The 18,637-nt window shown below is 48.2% G+C and overlaps 1 protein-coding gene across 3 annotated transcripts in view; it reads right to left on the minus strand.

Moving 5' to 3' along the window:
- The window catches only part of Wdfy4 (WDFY family member 4), a 232,315-nt gene that overhangs the window by 126,907 nt on the left and 86,771 nt on the right, over positions 1-18,637 (minus strand). For all 3 annotated transcript variants that reach the window (XM_052190142.1, XM_052190140.1, XM_052190141.1), the window contains exons 17-30: positions 18,427-18,503; positions 17,229-17,450; positions 16,067-16,245; positions 15,588-15,819; positions 14,234-14,379; positions 13,235-13,346; positions 12,618-12,808; positions 10,753-10,905; positions 9,681-9,754; positions 7,764-7,925; positions 7,134-7,225; positions 5,087-5,186; positions 2,567-2,772; positions 1,618-1,790 (exon numbers count right to left, since the gene is read on the minus strand). In XM_052190142.1, coding sequence (XP_052046102.1) covers positions 1,618-1,790; positions 2,567-2,772; positions 5,087-5,186; positions 7,134-7,225; positions 7,764-7,925; positions 9,681-9,754; positions 10,753-10,905; positions 12,618-12,808; positions 13,235-13,346; positions 14,234-14,379; positions 15,588-15,819; positions 16,067-16,245; positions 17,229-17,450; positions 18,427-18,503 — 2,119 coding nt within the window. The remainder of the gene's footprint in view (positions 1-1,617; positions 1,791-2,566; positions 2,773-5,086; positions 5,187-7,133; positions 7,226-7,763; positions 7,926-9,680; positions 9,755-10,752; positions 10,906-12,617; positions 12,809-13,234; positions 13,347-14,233; positions 14,380-15,587; positions 15,820-16,066; positions 16,246-17,228; positions 17,451-18,426; positions 18,504-18,637) is intronic.

Here is an 18,637-nt window from a genome sequence, read left to right on the forward strand (position 1 = left end):
TAAGAAGGTTCTAGATCTACCAGCTACTTGCAGCAAGTGGAGTTCTTCAGGGCTAAGGGTGTAGAGCAGGGGAGCAGCACTTGTCTGTCACGCACAAGGCCCTGGGTTCTAATCTCAAAAGTATTCAATGTCCCAACCAAGTGAGTGGGTACAATCAAAGAACTTATAGAAGACAGGGATTTCAAGGTGCAGGGAAAGTGCAGAGAAGGAGCTGGGTATAGAACCAGGAGGCCTGACACTGCCCTTTTAATAGCTCAGACCAGCTACTCAGCAAGCTGTTCAGCCTCTTGGCGGTTCAATTTCCTTCTCTATGAAATGGAAACTCACATTATCTACTCCCATGGGATTGTTTAAATATCAAGTGAAATGGGATATGTAAAGTGTCTCTTACAGGTCTTAGACTCCTGCATGTTTGTTTCCCATAATACAGAGAGAAATAAAAACTCCGGGTCTCAATGAACTTAACACAGCATAGTCAGAACCTTGGGCTGAAGTGATTTACATACTATTTGTGTCTATCAAGAGACGCACATCTAATCCATAAAATATGGGAGTAAGCAGTGGGCTGAATGTTTGAGTCATCAACTTTTTCTATTCTAGTTCAGTTCAGTTCAACTCAGCTAAAGCCTAAGAAATGATTTCCAGTCCTGCTATTCATCAGGTTCCCGAGAAGATGAAGCAGGGGTCAGGTCTGTCTCCCATCTGCCCAGTGTTTAAGGAGTCAGCACACCTCAGGTGCCAATGTTATGTGAGGTACGGTGAGACACAATGAAGGAAATTGTCTAGGGCTGTCAGCAGGAAGTGTCGGGTGACAGTGGGAGGAAGGAATAAGGGCCCATGAGACATTTGACAGGTAAGCACGTAGCAGTTGTCTTCTTGTGGACAGAACCCAGCAGAGTTATAGAGGGAAGATCAGGTAAGTTGAAGCCAGCTGGAACTGAAGGGGTCCTGGTGCTGCCTGGGGTCTGCATCTGAGTTGGTAGGTATGAAAGCCTGCGAAGGCTTGAACCAAGTGTGACAGTGAGACGGGGAGGTGAGTGTGGACTCTTCTTCAGGGGAAATTTAGCAAAGAAATTCACAAGAGTGAGAAAGGGGGCAGGGGGAGGCCAAAAGTATGAATTAGGGAGCAGCTCCTGGTCTCGGGGAATCGGTTGGACTGGCTTGTGGTCTGCAAGGGAAGGGTCAGTGAGAAGCGAGGCACTAAAGAGAAGTAGGGAGGAAATGCTGCATGTGCTGAGTCACTCAGGATTGAAGAACATCCTCTCCTGGTGACAATGGAGGGGGATCACCCGTGATGAGCAGAACTGAGACCTAGGGGACACTGGGGCAAGGCTAGCCCTAGCATGCTGTGACTTCCCTAACCAGAAAGATAGATGAAATTGATCGCATCGAGTATTCTAAGAGAGAGAGGGTGGGAGGTGGGAGTTAAGGAAGTCATTAGTGCTAATAGGAGGGACTTAAAAACTAGCCAGGGTGCAGCGTGTGGGAATGAAGCAGGTCAGATATAATTCTGGTTGGAAGGAGCAGAGGGAAAGAAAATCTTAGGGAACAGCCATAATCACAGGGAATCAGAAAGCGAGGAGTGCCTCTCCTCCCCAGGGTGTGCCCTAAACATACTCTGGGCCCATCACCGGTCAGCTCTGTAAGCGGTGTCTGGAGGAAGAAGGAAGACACGATGAGGTACACTTCCGGAATGAGAACATGGTAGGCCAGAAAGTCATTCAAGACCCGGAACCCAGGAAGCAGGCAGGGGCTCTGGTCAGGCACTGCGGGGCGGCTCTTCAGGTTGTCTGTTGATCAGGTAGGGGAGGTACAACGCCAGATAAGAATGGTTACTAATACCAAGCCAACACATTGACCACACCACAGAAACACTGGAAGAAACATGTTTCATATACAAGAATACATGCAAGTTCCTTGTGATCATTCCTGGCCAGTTTTTAATATGTTCATCCATCCATCATTGATCCATCTACCCATTCATCTATACATTCATTCAGTCATTCATTCATCAAACACTAAATGCCAACTATGCAGAAAGTACCCAGGCAATCCTGTATTGAAGTCACACTTCAAAAAGAGGTACAGACTCGAGGCACTATGAAACACACAATGTAGTGGGAGGGGCAGATATAAGGCAATTCATACAAATTGATATGTACTTATGAATTATGATGGGTGGGTGTTAGAGAGATGCCGTATAGAAGCAGAGAGATGTTATCAACCTTCCAATTCAGGTTGCCTGCCCTTGTCCTGGGGGAAGTGGCATTGAGCTGGGACATGTATGATGAGTCAATGTCCAATGGGAGAGCCATCCAAGGAGAAGAACCAATGAGCAAGGTGCCCAGTGCATAAATAGATAAGGAGATTTGAGGACTGGAAGGCAGCCCACAGAAGCTAATGAGCATGGGGTGCTAGGATTCAGCAAAGGGAATCTAAGGAGGCAAGGGCTGATCTGGGAACAGGGCTGCCCAGGCCACAAGTGGGCAGGGTGTGGGTAGGGCTCGATCTTCACTCACACCCAGAACAAATGGTAATGGCTTCGTGGAGATAGTCACACACTCACCCATCACAATGTCCACCCCTTCCATGCAGCTCTCTACCCAGCACCCAGCAGACAGGCCATCTCTAAATCGCCCACGGAGAGAAGGGCTGGACAGGAAGTATAGCAGCAGCTTCAACGCCAATGTGGTGGTGCTAGCATGCAGGTGACCCTGTAGGAGCAGCAGGAACCAGTCGGGCCCCAGGCTCAGAAACACCTGCTCCTTTAACCTAGAGGGGCAAGACATGCAAGCAAGTTATCTCTCAGCCAATGAGCAGGAAGTGTGCCCAGAAGACAAGTGCAGCTTCACAAGTCACCACAGAAAAGCAAGTGAGGCAGCACTTGACCACTGTACGTAAACTGTCATTGTATTTTGAAGAATACGGTAAAAGTCTCTCAGGATCATCGCACAATGGATGGGTTCGTCCATTGACTATGCTGTGTACGCAGGCAGAGCTTCTCAGGGCAACTGGGAGCTAAGTCCAGGCATGGGGATGTGAACACTCCTTGTAGCCCTACTCGTGACTCCTCATGTTTGCCTGTCTCACTTCCTTACCCTCAGCAGAGGACATACATTTATCTACCACTGTCTTCAAAGCATCTCGCCAAAACTAATCCAATGGTTAGCTGTGATGAACTGTAGCTCTCAAACATGGACGTTAAAGTGCAGAGTTTAGATTTGTTAGAGGGAACTGAATGGCAGGGAGGTCAGAAGCCTGTCTAGAAAGGACAACAGAGAGAGTACAAGCCCCGGCCACTTCAGAGTCATAGAGAGCACCTGTGCAGAGAGCAGCTATGGAGAGCCATCTGAGCAGGGCAGGTTCTCAGGATCAGCTGCCATGCTGGTCCTTCTGAGCGATGGCTGCTGGCTGCTGAAACGAGCCAATACCAGACTAGATGCGGAGAGGATGCCTTCCTTTAGTACTGTCTTTGGTACTTATTAACTGGATGCCTTTGAAAGGACTCTCAGTGTACTCCGCCATTTAACTCAATGATTATAGGGATGATAGTGATGGTAGTGATGGTGGTGATGGTGCTGTGGGTGGCGGTGGTGATGCTGCTGATGGAGTGGTGGGAACTATGACGATGGTAGCAATCCTACTCATGGTGGTGAAAGGGATATGGTGGTGATAGACATGGTGGTGGTGACAACGATGATGAGAGTTAACTTATAGACTCCATGGCATCCCACACACTCTTCTCAGAGCCACCTGTCAATCACTTTATCCTCACCCAAGTCCACCAGGAAAACTGCCATTTTCTGTCTCACACTGAGCAGAAAGAGGCGTACGAAACTCATGGGATCTTTTCAGGGCCTCAAGGAAAGAGCTGAAACTCCAATCCTAGGTTGAGATTGAAGAGTTCGGATGTGAGAGGATCACCCTTGAGTCTCTTCAGGAGAGATAGAAAGGGAAAGGGCTGGGCTCACTCATCTCTAAGGCATCTTCCAGTTCGTGTTTTGGTTTTAGGAATGTAAAGACTCATAGGCTGGCAAGAATGGTCTCGGTGTGTGTGCATTGTATGTGCGTACTGTGTGTGGTATATGTATATGTAGGCACATTTGAGCACAAGCTAATGCTAATGCTAGGTGTCTTCCTCTATCACTACAGCTTAGTTTTAGTAACTGAGCTTGGAGATCACAGCTCAGCTAGACTAATTGGCTCGTGGTCCCCTGAGGTCTATGTGCCTCATCACCATCCCCAACATTAGGTTAACAGATAGACATCACATATCTACGCGAGTGCCAAGGATCCAAACTCAGGTCCCCATGCTCACAAAGCAAGTGCTTTAACAACAGAACCACCTCTCCAGCCTCAGCTGGGAAGTCATTAGCCGCTATTAGCTGTTTCTTTGCTGGGGAGTATCTCTCTACCACATCACCAAACACTATCACATACTGACTCATAAACTCAAAGAGGCAGGGCCATGGAATGACTGGCTCAGGGCTTTCATCCTCCAAGCTAGCAACAGTGTCTGGTATACAGTAGGTGCTGAGCAAACAGGTGTTAGCTGAATGACTCTAGAGTCTTAGGCAGGCAATAGGAAAAGTAATGTAATCAGCTTTGTGATTAGACACTACTCTGAAGGCTAACTGAAGGCAGATACTCCTTTTAATCCAAGTTGGAAGAACTCACTAAAGCACTAAGTAAACAACAGAAGAGTTTGGCGAGCTTCTCCACGATAGATGTAATTTAGGCTAACCATTCTCCATTCTGTTGTCTGCCAGGCATACACATCAAAGAAAGCAGTTGTCGCAACAGCCAGAACAATAGCCATTACAGGATACGAGGGTGACAAAAGGAATTTATTGAAATGTTCTCAAATCTGTTCCAAGTTCTCTGTGCCCACAACATTTGCATCAGGATATACCTCAGGGCAAGGTCTGGCTTATTGAGTGGAGAGAATATTACTTCCATTCTGACACACCGAACACACTGCAGAGAGCAGACTCGAGGATGCTAAACTTTTCATTAAGAAGAGGTTTTAATGCCCCACCCTGTGTGAGGCAACCCGAGCCAACTCACCCTTCCTGGGTCTACTCACTCAGAGGACAGATGAAGCTGGGAAGAAGAGATTACACCAAACAGCATCTCCAGCAACTGGTTTCTAAGCCAGATTGCTTTTCCAGATGTTTGGCTTCCAGCTACAGAAAAAAAAAGAAAGAATGAAATTCAGATTTGAGAGAAAGCGGATGGAAAGAGACATAATATCTACTACAGCATACAATTGTATTCACCAAATACTTAGTTTACTTGGGAATTGGGCCACAGATAGGGCTCAAAATCTTGGCATTGAATTCTAGGTTTCTGTGCAACACTTAAAATGAGCTTCAGAATACTGCTACTTCCCTTTAATTGGGGATAGCTTCAGTGTTTACTCTTGGGGTAAAACAATCTTTGAAATGATAAGGTCAAAACTATCTTTCAAGGAGAAGCAGCTTGACCCTTGAAGCATCAGAAGAACTCAAAAGGACACACTAACAGTTTAATAAAGATTTACATCACAGACTGATAAAAAGTACGGTGACGCCCATCTTTTATCTCAGCAATCAGGTGACATAGGCAGTCAATTTCTGTGACTGCATGGCCAGCCTGGTCTACACAGGGAGTTCCAGACCAATCAGGGACACATAGCAAGACCCTGGCTCAAAAACTAAGGAGGTGTAGGTAGAAGTTTCACCATGAAATCCATGTGAGGAGGTCTGGTCAACCATGACCTTTGACCCCCTGTTCATCCACTCATTCTCTGGCTGTTGTTTTGTAAGCAATTCAAGAAAACACATCTCACAGTAGAAGCTTGGGGAAGAAAAGCAGGAATATATGGTTTGGTGTACTGTGGCCCTAATCTCATTGACCTTTCAGTTCTGTCCTCTGAGAGGAGGGAATAGCAATTTCCATTTTTAAGGCTTAAGAAGACATAGAGCTAAGCAATGTTGTCCCAGAGACCATTCTGTGACAGTGAGACTGTTTTACTTCTGTCCTATTCCATGGGGGTGGGGCACTAGCCTCATGTAATGGCTGTATTTCGAATATGGCCAAAGTGAACAATGTGAAAATCCAAAATTATGATTTTTAACTCTTTAAACTTTGTTGTATCATTATGTGTATAGTGTATGTGAATGAACATGCTTGAGTGTGTGTATGCACTTTGGCTTACATGTGCATAGAGGACAGAGGTTGATGTCAGAATGTCTGTAGCTCTCCACTTAATTTACTGAGACAGAGTTTCTCACTAAATCCAGAGGTCACTGATTCTGCTACGCTGATCAGTTGACCAGAGAACTCTACAGATGAATGGTCTCTGCCACTCCAGCTCTAGGGTCACAGACACAGGCTAGTATATCTGGCTTTTCATACGGATATTGGAGATCCAGGCGTAGGTCCTTAGGCTTATGCGGCAAGCACTTCGCCAACAGAGCCATCTCCCCAGCCTCTTATTAGTTAAATCTCACATTTAAATGGCCCCAACTTGGGCAGCACAGACCCAAAGGGTCAAGGACAAAGTGGTTGTAGTTGCTGCCCAATGCCCTCCTAGCAAAGGGAGACTGGGTAAGATGGGGAAGTTGTTACACATGGTAAGAGAGTGACCTGAACACATAGCATAAACTCTACATCATGAGAAGCCCTTGGACTTCAGAAATAAAGCCTGGCAGGACTGGAAAGACTGGAAATGACTAGTCTATGAGAGAAGGCAGGGAACACAGTGGGCAGGATGCCATTCCTGGAGAGATGACGTGTTCATGATACGCACAGAGGCTATGCAATCTGTAACGCTTCAGAGTGTTAGTGTGAGGATCATTGACACTGGGGACAGTGAGGGTTCAACCAGGAAAGGTCAGGACTAGCATGTAGAGACTGCTATCCTGGGAGCCTTGGAAGCCATTGCAGGTTATGAAGCAGGAATATATGGTTTGGTGTACTGTGTAGACTTGAACTGTTAAATGTAGCTTCCTCGGATGCTGTTTGGACATCATAGCTGTGAGTGTCTCCTTTCTTTCCCACAGCTCACTTCCATGCAAAGTATGTGCCTTTGCGTGCCTTGAGGGTCATCCCAACTCTCTGATCTGATATCTGAATGAGGGGTCTCTCACCGGGTATGGAGGGGTCCTGGGCTCCATCCAGGCAGATCTGCCTCTCGTTCACTGATGAAGGCTTGAGGGTGTATATGACAAACAGCGCAACTCTGTGAGCAGCAAGATGAGAAGGTTGTGCTTAGGCAGGGGTCTCAGCTGTGTCTGCTGGGTTTGTGCTAAGTGCTTTCTATATGATCCACCCAAGTGGGGCTTCTAGTGAAAATCTGAGGGAAATGGGATTTGGCCATTCTAGGGATTTCCAAATCTATTAAGATTTAGCAAAGAAATTAACTCTGGTTCTTCCAGGTCAAGTTTTCAGATAGGAGTGTGGGATGGGGGACTGTCTGACCACCCTGAGGGAACTCTGCAGGAGGTAGATAAGGGCCTATTGTCTTGAGCTTGTATGGGAGAGTGGATGTTCTTGAGTTCTTGAGTATGGAAAAGGTGTCTACCAGAGCCTGGGAAATCTGCCATCTTCCACCCAGAATCAAGCAAATTCACTCTTGTCCAGATGCTCATCCCTGACCACAAATTCCTACAAAGTTCTGAATTGTGTTAAGTACCAGGGAGTGGGGGACATATTCCCTTACAAAAATAGTTCTAGGCTCTTCTACCTGCACCACGCCCCTGGGGAGCTTGTTGAAGTACCTGAGGAAGTCCTGGATATTGAAGTGGCCCTTCAGCTGACAGCCCAGAATGGCAATGATGGTGGAGGCCTTGGACACAGCCAGACTGGGCTCATTGAAGAGAAACATGAGCTTGGGCAGCAGCTGTGCCTGGTGGGCTATTTCAGCATTCCTGGCTCCTTCCCTGGTGGGCCCAGGACAGAAGCAGTAAAAGCTTTTACCGGAATGAACCAAATCTGCTGTGTTTCTGCTAAAAAGGCTTCCCAAGCTAGGCTTGTTCCATGGCCCTCTGACACCAGTGGTCTCCTGGCAACTTGTCAAGAAGCCATCAGACACCCATCAGGTGTGCGTCTGCCAAGTGTCAGCGTAGCTGGAGCATGCGCTGCTTGTCCCTTCCAATCCCCGGAAACCGCCTTTGAAGACAAGCCCAGTTATTGACTTCAATTCTGAGCCTCAGGGAGAATTAATGCCGGCCTCAGAGAAGCCAGAACAAAGACAGCGGACACACGTGTGACCCAGGAGTATGCCCCAACAGCAGCAAAAGCAGCTCAGACCCAAAGCACCCGCCCGCCCGTCTGCCTGTGTGATCTTCCTGCCCACCCTAAACCACAAAGTGGATGAGCACTCAGTGGAGAGGCAGGGCAAAGAGAGAGAATTCAAGAACCCACACCCCCTCCCCACGATAATCACAGTCTTATTTCCAGTAAGTTCGACTCCTCCAAAGAGAAGAGCCACAGAGTAATGTCTGTTGCTTAGACAACAGGTACGGAAAGCGGAGCCTGGCAGAAGGAGGGTAGGTGGGTATGGGTGGACTCGCTCCTTTGAAACTTTCTTGTTGACATATGCATGTTCAGTTCTGCAAAGATCCATGCCCCATGCACTAATGGGACAGATACAAGGTGGCCGCAGATCACAGCACTATGTGGTCATAGGAAAAGACCTATGACCTCCCACCCAAAAGCTGGGACCACCTAGGCGGATAGTCAATAGAAGCCTGGATGAAAGTCTATTTACAAATGCATCCAAAACAAGCGGTTACTAGGAGAGCAAGCAACGGGAGAGCCCTTGGCTCTGCGGCTTTATTTCTCCATTCACAGCCCTTGTATGTTTGGAGTAAACTCTTCAGCCTCTAGAGAGGTAAAGCCATGCTCTTGACCTGGCCATGGGACCACAGTGGCCCAGCAGGACTCAACCCTATCCTAGGACTATGGTGTAAAAGCCAAGGAGGGTGCCCAGCTGAGACAAAGATCTGAGGAGGTGTCCCATAGCCACCCAGCTGTCACAGAAGAAAGCCTGTCTACGTGAAGTAGCACAGGCTGAAACAAGGCAGAGAAAGAAGAGGGGGTATTCATGTGGTACCCCAGCAACCTTGGGGATCCATGCCCTTCACTTACACACACAAAGGAAGTTCTAAACTACCTTCCTCCAGATCCTCTTCTTCCATCCCTCTTCTTCTACCCCTCCTCCTCCTCCCCGTCCTCCCCCTCCTTCTCCCCTTCCTCATCCTTCCCCTCCCCCTCTCCTCCTCCATGCATTCTCCCTTCCTTAAAATTTTGGACTTTTATTTCTTTCATTGTCAACTCCAAGTGACTGGTTCAAGTCACTTGGAGAGGTCAATTAGAGAAACAATGTACACAAAGCAAGTTAGGGCCTAGGGCAGACATTTCTTCTACAGGCCATATTTGTCACTTGCTGAGCCCCAGTTGACCTAATTCTGGACTAGTCCTTGAGGCTACAGGCCTCTGCTTCCCCAACATCCATGCCTCTGAGGTCCAAGTTTGTCAAAGGAGAAAGAGCTGTCCCACTGCCCTTCAGGGATGGGTGGTGACCAGCCTCTGGGAATGAATAGCTAATAGCACTGGTTCTCCGGTCCCAGCAACCCTTATCCTTTGTTTGAAAACATTAGTTCTAAGCCCAGGGCTACTGAACCGCAGCCAACCTTGGTGAATGAAGGATCTCCAGGAGATGAGAAAAGAGAGCGAGCTCCAGGTTGTCTGCAGTGTTTGTCCAGAGCTGGAAAACAGAACAGACGTGGGTTAAGGCCAAGCCATGGGTGTCGCAGGGTCCACTGAGTCTGAGACTAGCACCTGACACTAGCAGGCAAAGAGAGCATCTCTCCCAGGGCTGCTCACATGCTGGGGCATTGGCAACATGCCCTCTATTTGACAAGGCCTTTTCCAATTGAACTCTGTCGTCATAGCTCCTGGTTCCTATGTCTGCCTCTCTGAGGCACTGATGGGGGAAAACAAACTGTCCTTTTGGTCCTTCTGGAGTTAAGGAGGGCCTGGATCTGGGACATCATTGAATCTACAGGATGTGGCCAATGCCTGGGTGCTGTGGGCACCCAGTAAATGCTGCTATATTTGAAATGGGTTGGTCCGTCCACAGGTCTGTAGATCCTGCCTTTCGGCCTCAGAGTCCACAGTTCACCCTCTCAGGTCATTCTTTAAAAGAACACCAGGAACAGCGACACCATCCGAAGGGGTGAGGATATTAATTTTAATTCTTACACATAGATGGTGCTTTACAGCTTCTAAGTCTAAGACTGTCTGTGTGTGTGTGTGTGTGTGTATGTGTGTGTGTGTGTATGTGTGTGTGTGTGTGTTTAAATCTTTAACCCCTATGACAGCTGGCGAAGAAGAAATTATCTCAGTTACAAAAATAAGCATGATGCACCAGGGCATAGTCACACCTGCTTGGATTCTCAGCACAAAATAAGCCGAGGCAAGATCTTCTTAGAGCATGAGTTCAAATCCAGCCTGGGCTATATATCAAGACTATCTCAAGAGAATAAGGAGGATCAGAGTGATCAAGACACATCCCAAGGCTATACACATCAGAGACAGCAAGACTAAACTATAAACCCAGGTCTCTGTGCTCCAACGTTATTGTGATTTTTCCGTCTGGTCTTAATAAGACTTAGAAAGAAGGTGAAATGGCAGACAGTCTTATTGTGTTTTGCTCTCTCACACACACACTCCCAAAGGCCTAGGTGCCAGTCTCTGGTTTACCTCAAAATTGCAGAGCACATGCTGGAAGATACACATGTTAGTGACAGCAGACGGCCTGAAACCCAGCTCTGCTGTGCCGGCCACCGAGAGGATCAACTGGAAAATGCGGTGGTTTAGAAAGGATGTCTTCTTCCTCAGGAGAAAGGCTAAGATCTGTAAAGGTGATACACATAGTGGGATTCCTAGATATGTCTCCAGTCCTCTTTCTCCTGTACTGCTAGTTCCCACAGCACCCCTGCTCTCAGACCATACCCCTTGCTCTCAGACCACACCCCCTGCTCTCAGACCACACCCCTGATCTCAGATCACACCCCCTGCTCTCAGACCACAACCCCTGCTCTCTGAAACTGCCATCTGAAACTGCAATCCTTCATTCTACATTCTTACAAAGTACACCCACGCCAGCTTCCGTGTCGCTCTCTGAGCCTGTCTTGCTGGGTTTATGGGATGCTGCCTCTCACAGGTTCCTTCGTCTCGTGTCTCCATGCTTTCCTCATCTCTGACTGGGTCTCTATATTGATCACTACAGCCTCTACTCAGTGCTGCAGCACTCTCAGGAAGCTACCACAGGTCCACACCCAGATCACACAGCCTTGGGTCAAGTTGCATCATTCTATCCTGACAGAAGGTGAGAGTGGGTAGCATCCACTCTAGGATGGAGACACTGGGACTGGACCAAGACACTTGTTTCTGAAAATGTATCTCAGAGCTGAGAAAGATGCTTCCCAGAAGGCTCTGTGCCCTCCTGATCTTGGAGATATAAAACCTAGGCTACCCAGCCCCCTGCTGACATCTGAGCTGTCACCCATCCCTTTGGGACTCAGATCATGGTCTACACAACCCAGTTTCCTACTTCTAGTTCTGACAAAGTCTACTCTCTGTCCCTGTTCCCCCAAGACACTCTCGTTGGTCTTCCAACATGCCCTCTTGTGATCAGCAAATGTGTGATATCTTTTTACCCCGTTCTGGTCACTTTTTTGACACATCTAAGATCTAAGCCCTGGTCTTTCTCCCTGCGGTTCCTCTCAAAGCCACAGCCCAACCAGGCAGGAAGTTACTGGAAGGCAAGATCTGATCTCATCTATTGCAGATAGCCATGGCAAAGACATGAGCTTATCTGCAGCAACTTTTGTAAGTGAAGGTTCTTCTAAGTTCCCTGCATATACACAATACACACAATCATCCCCATCTGCATGTCTGCTAGTCATCCTGTTTTACAATCATTGCCATCTGCATATCTGCTAGTTGCCCTATTCTACACTCCAGAGAACTGTCATAGGAGGGTAAGAACTCAAAGCAGCTAACATTCGCTGAGCACTGACTCCTAGTCAGGCTTATCATCTGAGCCCTGTCATTTGTATGAAGTCTTTGGATCTTCACTAAAAGCCAGGAGACAGGAGGGATGAAAGTCCAGATCTTACAGGTGGGGAGACTGAGAAGATGTAAATAATTCTTTCAAAGGTTGAAAAACAAGGTAAAGATGAGGTAGGATTTCAAACCAGTCTGGGTCTATAATATGGACTCTCAGCCCCTATGAGGGAGGCAGAATCAGTCAATCCTAAATGATTCTGGAATCATCAAGGAGAATGCTACAGTAGCAGACAGATGAGCAATCAGGTCTAGACAGAGCTCCTTGCAGCTGGCTCTCACCAGGCCCTCCTCTGCTATGATCTGCAGGCGGCAGGATGTCTGTCAATGGATCACTGAGCATCTCCGTTTGGGATGGCCAAGGTCACAAGGGATGCAAAGCTTGCTGGGACACTCTTTTCCAGAAGTCATTTCTGACCTACTGGAGCAAGAGACACTCATCCTGGGGATGACACCTCTTTGCGAAGGGGCAGGGTGAGCCGGGAGGGTGGGACTACCTGGTACCCGCGGATGTGCTGCATCAGGTAATCACACATGGCATTGCTGGTCAGGACCGAGTGCAGGACTTTCATGGCTGCATACATGGTGTGGTCATCTGTTGCCAGGGAGATGAGGCCTAGGAGGATGGCAGGCCCTCCAATGTAGTCCAGGCTGCTGGCAGCAGGGCTGGAATGGAACACCCTCACCCCTGAGAGGGCCACAGAGGACATGTCATCAGTACTGCCATACAGCAGCCCTGGCAGCTGCCCGCATCTGTGCCCACATACAGCCAGAGAGGGCTCATGCACCGGGATAGGCTAGGAAGAGAGACTGGAGCTCCAGAAGTCTTGGCAACAGATGTGTTAATTTCACTCAGACAAATACAAGCATCGGTCCTGCTCACAGGCCGCAGAGGTAGCCTCCTTTGGTGCAGGGTACCAGTGTGGTCAGTAGTTGAGTTCATCAGCCAGGAGCAGTAAGCTGACTGAGCTGCACTCTTTGGTGACTCTCTGGCTGGGCTTGTTCTCAATCTGGCCCTTCTCACAAGACCTCCCCATCTTGTCTCCCACCCCAGAGGTCTAGGATGCACAAGCCCTTCTCCCCAAAGCCAAGTGGAGTCTAGGGCTTGACCCACCTAGCTGGCCCACAGCAACAGCACCGAGAGTCCTCAGAGACCCCGAGAGGTGTCCAGCACAGTTTCTTAGCAAGAACACAGGCGTGGCATTGTCACGGGAGGAAATATTCATCTAGAGGAAACAATAGCAATTAGTGCTACAAAGCACCTGGGAAAGAAGGGTGCCGAGGCCCCAGGCTGGCGTTCCACGTGTGACAATTAGTGAATGAGACAATATTGGGGGTGGAAGCTAAGGTGTGGGTGTGGGATCACTTTTCGACTTCCTCACTGTGGCCCAGCTGCAAGGGAGACAGCTGTAAATACACAATCAGCATTCCACTCTGCTCGCCAAGAGGAGGCCATGGGGTAGGAGCCCAGTGACAGCAACTGTGAAACACTAGGACTAACACCTCTGTCCAGGCTCTGTGAGGTCCAGCTTCCACTACTTATTCCAGAGGCCCAGGAGAAAAGGAATCCTGCCTTTCTTTATCAGGATATATTAAGAAGACACAACGTTGGTAAATGTTAAGGCCCAATCCTGACCCCTGGGCCTCTGTTCATGAGAGTGAAGAGTTCTGCACAGAACTCAAAAGAGATATTTATGCTTGCATTAGGAAATGGTGAATCACCTGGTATCTCTCTTTGCACAAGCGTTTGCTTGTTCTGTAAGTTCTCTTTAAAAACAAAGTCACAGCCACTCACTTTTCCGGGTTGGTAGAGCAGTAGAGTCCAAAGCAAAGGTCAGGAGTCATTTCCAAAATCAAAATGATATTGAAAATGTTCTGAGCTCTTCACTGGGAAGAGCCCACATATTCCTCTCTAAGCAACTTTAAAAGAGAAGCTTTAGCTCTGGTGGGGGAGCAGGCTGTGTCCTAGCAAATGAAGGGAGACGTGTGGTGTGCATGCATCTACCCATCCACAAATGAGCGAGCACATGATAGTAACCGGAACCCTGGAAGCTGAAGAAAGGCGCGCAGTGATGTTTGCCTTGGGGAAGAGTGAGGATGGAGGATGCTGTACCTCCTTGGCGATCAGGCGGCTGTCCACCTCGTTGTAGGTGTTTCTGATGTTCATTATGTTCGTGATAGAAGAGCTGGGTACATAAAGACCGAAGGAAATCCTATCCTCTGCAATGAGGGGCGTGGCTTCACCATCTGGGTCTTCTCCTACAACAGCATATTTTTAGTCAGTTCTAACCTCCCTATACTGAGAAAGAAATTGACCCTCCAACAATTAAATACACAGCAGCATGATCACTGGGAGAATGTGTCTGTGTTGCTACATTTTGTATATTTGTGTGTGATATGTTTTACCCCCACCTGTGCTTCTCTGATACTTAATGTAAGAATGAGGGCAGGACTGGGTGTGGTAGTGCACACCTTTAATCCCAGAGTTTGGGAGGCAAAAGCAAATGGATCTCTGGGAGTTTGAGACCAGCCTAGAATATACAGTGAGATTCTAAAACGACAAAAACAAGCCAAAACAACAACAAATACACTTAGGGCAATCTCTCAAGACTGACTCTTCTAGAAGAGGAAGGAGTTTCAGGTGTGGACCTACCAGAGTAGAAACCTCTATCAAATCTATCAGTTCACTTCTAAGCAGCTAAGTAACATTTTCTTAAAGAGGAAGGGCATGGGGCTGACAGACCTAAGAGCTACATAGTTGCTGTGAGCTGCATGGCCGCTGTGAACATCCCAGTTAGCATTAGCACTCTGGTCCCCAGGGGACTGGCAGCAAAGCTCTACTAAAAGAACACCGTGAAAGAGTCAGTGCCGTGGACTCCAGGCCTGACCTAGCTGCTCTGGTCAATGCCATTTGTCGCAGGAAAGGAAGTTCACACAAGCCCTGGCCCTGGAAACTAGAGCACTCAACAGCACTCGACCGCCCTTGGCCACACATAAGGCCTTCAAGCTCAGATGCATTTGTCTCTCTTTCCAGATGGGAACTGACCCCCTGGACCTGATGAAGCTCAGAGAGCAAGCTCCTTGCTTGAACAGCCAACAATCAATAAAGAAAATGGGGCTGCTGTCTGCCTGTTTAATAATTGAAGACAACGGTATACTTTAGTTAAAAAGCGTCTTCATTAAAAGGAATGTAACTTATTTATCTCAATCCTCTGCCTTTCTTTGCTGATGGTATTGCTCACCGACCCTCCTCCATTAGGTGCTGTGGAGTCGAAATCTAAAGGATATTGTCATTTCCTCTCCTATGACAGTTTCTCTTGGGTTGTAAATATATAATGATCCAATTACAAAGGCCTTCCCTCATGATTGACCTGTGTTGAGTTTATTCTCTATAAATATGCTATAAATAACTGGGAGCCCACTTATAAACTACCAGCACAACCATTCTAAATCAAAGCATCCCATACCTTGAAGGTGTACAGCTTGGAAGTTACCACAGTACCTCGGGCCGAGTTTGATAATAAGTGCTAGAGTCTCTGCTGATATGTCTTCTTCAAAGAGGTATGCGGGCCCGAGACGCCAGATTAATGATGATTTTTGTTTCCAAATTCTGGGGGTCCCCATATAGCCATAAACATCCACAAATGATGATGGATCCATTGAAAAGAAAGACCCCGGTAAGGCCTGAATATACAACATCTGCTCAAAGAGAATAGAGGGAGGGAAAGGCACTTAAGTCCAGAACTGATCGAAGCACTGTATCGTGATACAACATCATGAGCCACATCTCCCTCACTAAAATAAATTCTATCTAAAAAGGCATAAAGATGCACACACATATACATACACAAGCACACACACACACACACGCACACACACAAGAAACATGGGTAACTGAGTTAGTTAGCAGATCATATCAAAGCAATGTCACTGCTCTGCCATTGACCTTGGCTGAACCAATGGCCTGTCCATCCAGGTATATGGTAACACTGCAGTTCCTCTTCATTTCTTTGCTGACCACCACAGCCAGGTGATACCACTGACCACAAGCCAGCAGCTGGCTGCACCTGACCTGGAGCAGGCGGCCTGCAGAGGGCTCTGCCTCGTCCTCAGGCTCCATGGCATCTGCAAATGAGAACAAACACATTGGACGTCACATGATGTATTGCGCTACAGAGACCCAAGGGTACTAGAGACCCGATATATTCCTGGTCGGTCCATGTGGGCCTTACATCCTGTGGAGCTATAGCCCAGACACTCACTCTCTTTCATTAAAAAAAAAATGTCTACAGCATTAGCTGCCTCTGTCACTTGCTGAGCTCAGTCCTCGTACCAGACACTAGTTAAGCACAGTTACAAGCATCACCTCATTTAACAAGCCCGCTGCCCTGCAAGATAAGGTGCTGCCGCTGTTCTTACGTATTACCCCAGGCAGAGAGCTTAATCCAATGACCCAAGGTCAGCTCTAGCAGGCTTCAGCCAAGCACCACCCATTGAGTGCTAGGGTAATGGCCTGTGTCAGGTGACCTGAGAGGGAGGACTCAATTAGTATGGCTGTGTGCCAAGAATGTGGCCATTCTCAGGGCCTCATCACTTCCAGGAGTGATGGCTGAGATTTTGTCTTAGCCATGAGGCGCGCGAACTTGAGAATATAATGAAGTCTTAAGGCAGAGCCAGCATCAGGCTCCTGGGTACCCAGAGTTAGCTACTTGCCAACACAGAGTGTCTATGAGTCCTGTGAATTTGGGTGATTTGTGGACAGGTCTAGGGCCACTTCATCTCAGATGAAGTCGAGTCTATCCTTCATAAACCTTGCTCTGATAACGTAGCTTGTGTTCCAGTGAATCAAACCCTAAGTCCCACCAGTGTTCCTCCTGTCAGGACAGAACTAGTATTCCGGAAAGCCAATGAACATGTGTCTTAGAGCCATGAAGGGCACACTGCAAATATTTCGTAGGCATTTTACCAGATATGAAAGCCAAGGGAACAATTTCCAAAGATGAAGAGCTACAGGAGGTCCCCAGGTTTCCAGGTCCATCCATGCCAACATCTGACTCAGTCCCATCCCCAGGTATGACCCCCACACACTTTAGATCCCAAGGCCTTACCCAGGGGCTGGAACTCTTTCTCTTCTGTGGACACAACCAAGGAGAGGTCATCCATGCAGAGGCTGACAGAGAAGCAGACAAAGGGCTGCTCCGTCCTGGCCATGTGGCGCACCAGGGTTAGGAAGCGCAGGGGGTGGCCCTCCATGACATTTGCCTGCCGGCTGATCAGAAACCAACAGGAGAAGGTGAGACCGCCAGGTGGAGGGAACGGCCTGGGAGCTCCTGGAGGTAGAACACAAGCATAGCTTCACACTTTGTCCCACCAAGGACATGAGTTGAGACCGCAGGCTGCTCTGCCTCCACGTTGCTGGGCTGACGACCGCACTGCATCTGGCCTACCCCGCACTCCTCCATCACACCAACTCTACCAAGCACAGGACGCTCCTCACAATTCATACCAGGATAAGAAGGCTCACAGGAAATCTGTGGTATTCCTGCAGACCTTAAACCTTGTTGCTTCAAATCTCTCCAGCCCCTGCAGCCTCTCCAAGGGAACAGAGACATTGCTGTGCCTGAAGCTTCACAATATCTGAGCTTCTGCAACTGATTGAAAGGCAGGCTTTGGGCTCCATGGAGGTGAGACCACCAGCTCAATTGAATCTAAGGTAAAGAAAGAACCTAGTCCAAGGAAACCCCATATCCTCTCATGTCAGAGCAGGCTCAGCAGCTCTGATGGGGCCACTAATCCCACTAGCCCAGTACCGGCAGCCATGCTAGCACACTTGGCACCACCCACAGAAAGGAAGTTGCCCCTGAACTGGAAGACCAACCATGTTCTCACTGAAACCTGGGACCTGACTTTGATAATAGGGAGCTACTGGCCTCAGGCACCCCTGGGAACTTACGCTGCCCTACCTAATGTGTTGTAAGCTTAGTGTGACATTTTCAAAAGCCTGCCAAGGCTCCAAGCTATTGTCCAGAAACCATATACCGTGGATTCACCTCCTACTGATGGAGGAACTTACACTCCTCTCTAGAGAAAGCTAACAGCATCTGATGCTCCAATTCAGCCTATCCCAGGCTCCCATGCAATGGTTCAGACTCAGATATAGCCTCAATGCTACCTGACAGCATATAGCTGTCAATGCTACCTGAGCCCCTGGCTTTGAGCCCTTGCAAAGAAGAGTAGGTTACCCACTCTAAGAGAGTATGAGCAAACGTAGTAGGCTGAAGGATCCTCATCTGCAGAAATACTTACCTGATCCAGTCCCTCCAGAGATGGAGTGCTCTGTGCTGGTCCCCATGACCGTAGACAAGGTCGGAGTAAATAGACAGCTGGAAACAGTAAAGTGTTGCAGGTCATTGGACTTCATGCCAAGCCCTCGCATCAACCCCTGGGCTGTAACACCTCCCTCCTCCACCCTGCTTCAGAGGCTCTATGCCATTTTAGGCCACGAGGTTGTAAGAAC

Source organism: Apodemus sylvaticus, chromosome 8 (genome assembly GCF_947179515.1).
Source record: "Apodemus sylvaticus chromosome 8, mApoSyl1.1, whole genome shotgun sequence".
NCBI classification, from domain to species: domain Eukaryota; kingdom Metazoa; phylum Chordata; class Mammalia; order Rodentia; family Muridae; genus Apodemus; species Apodemus sylvaticus.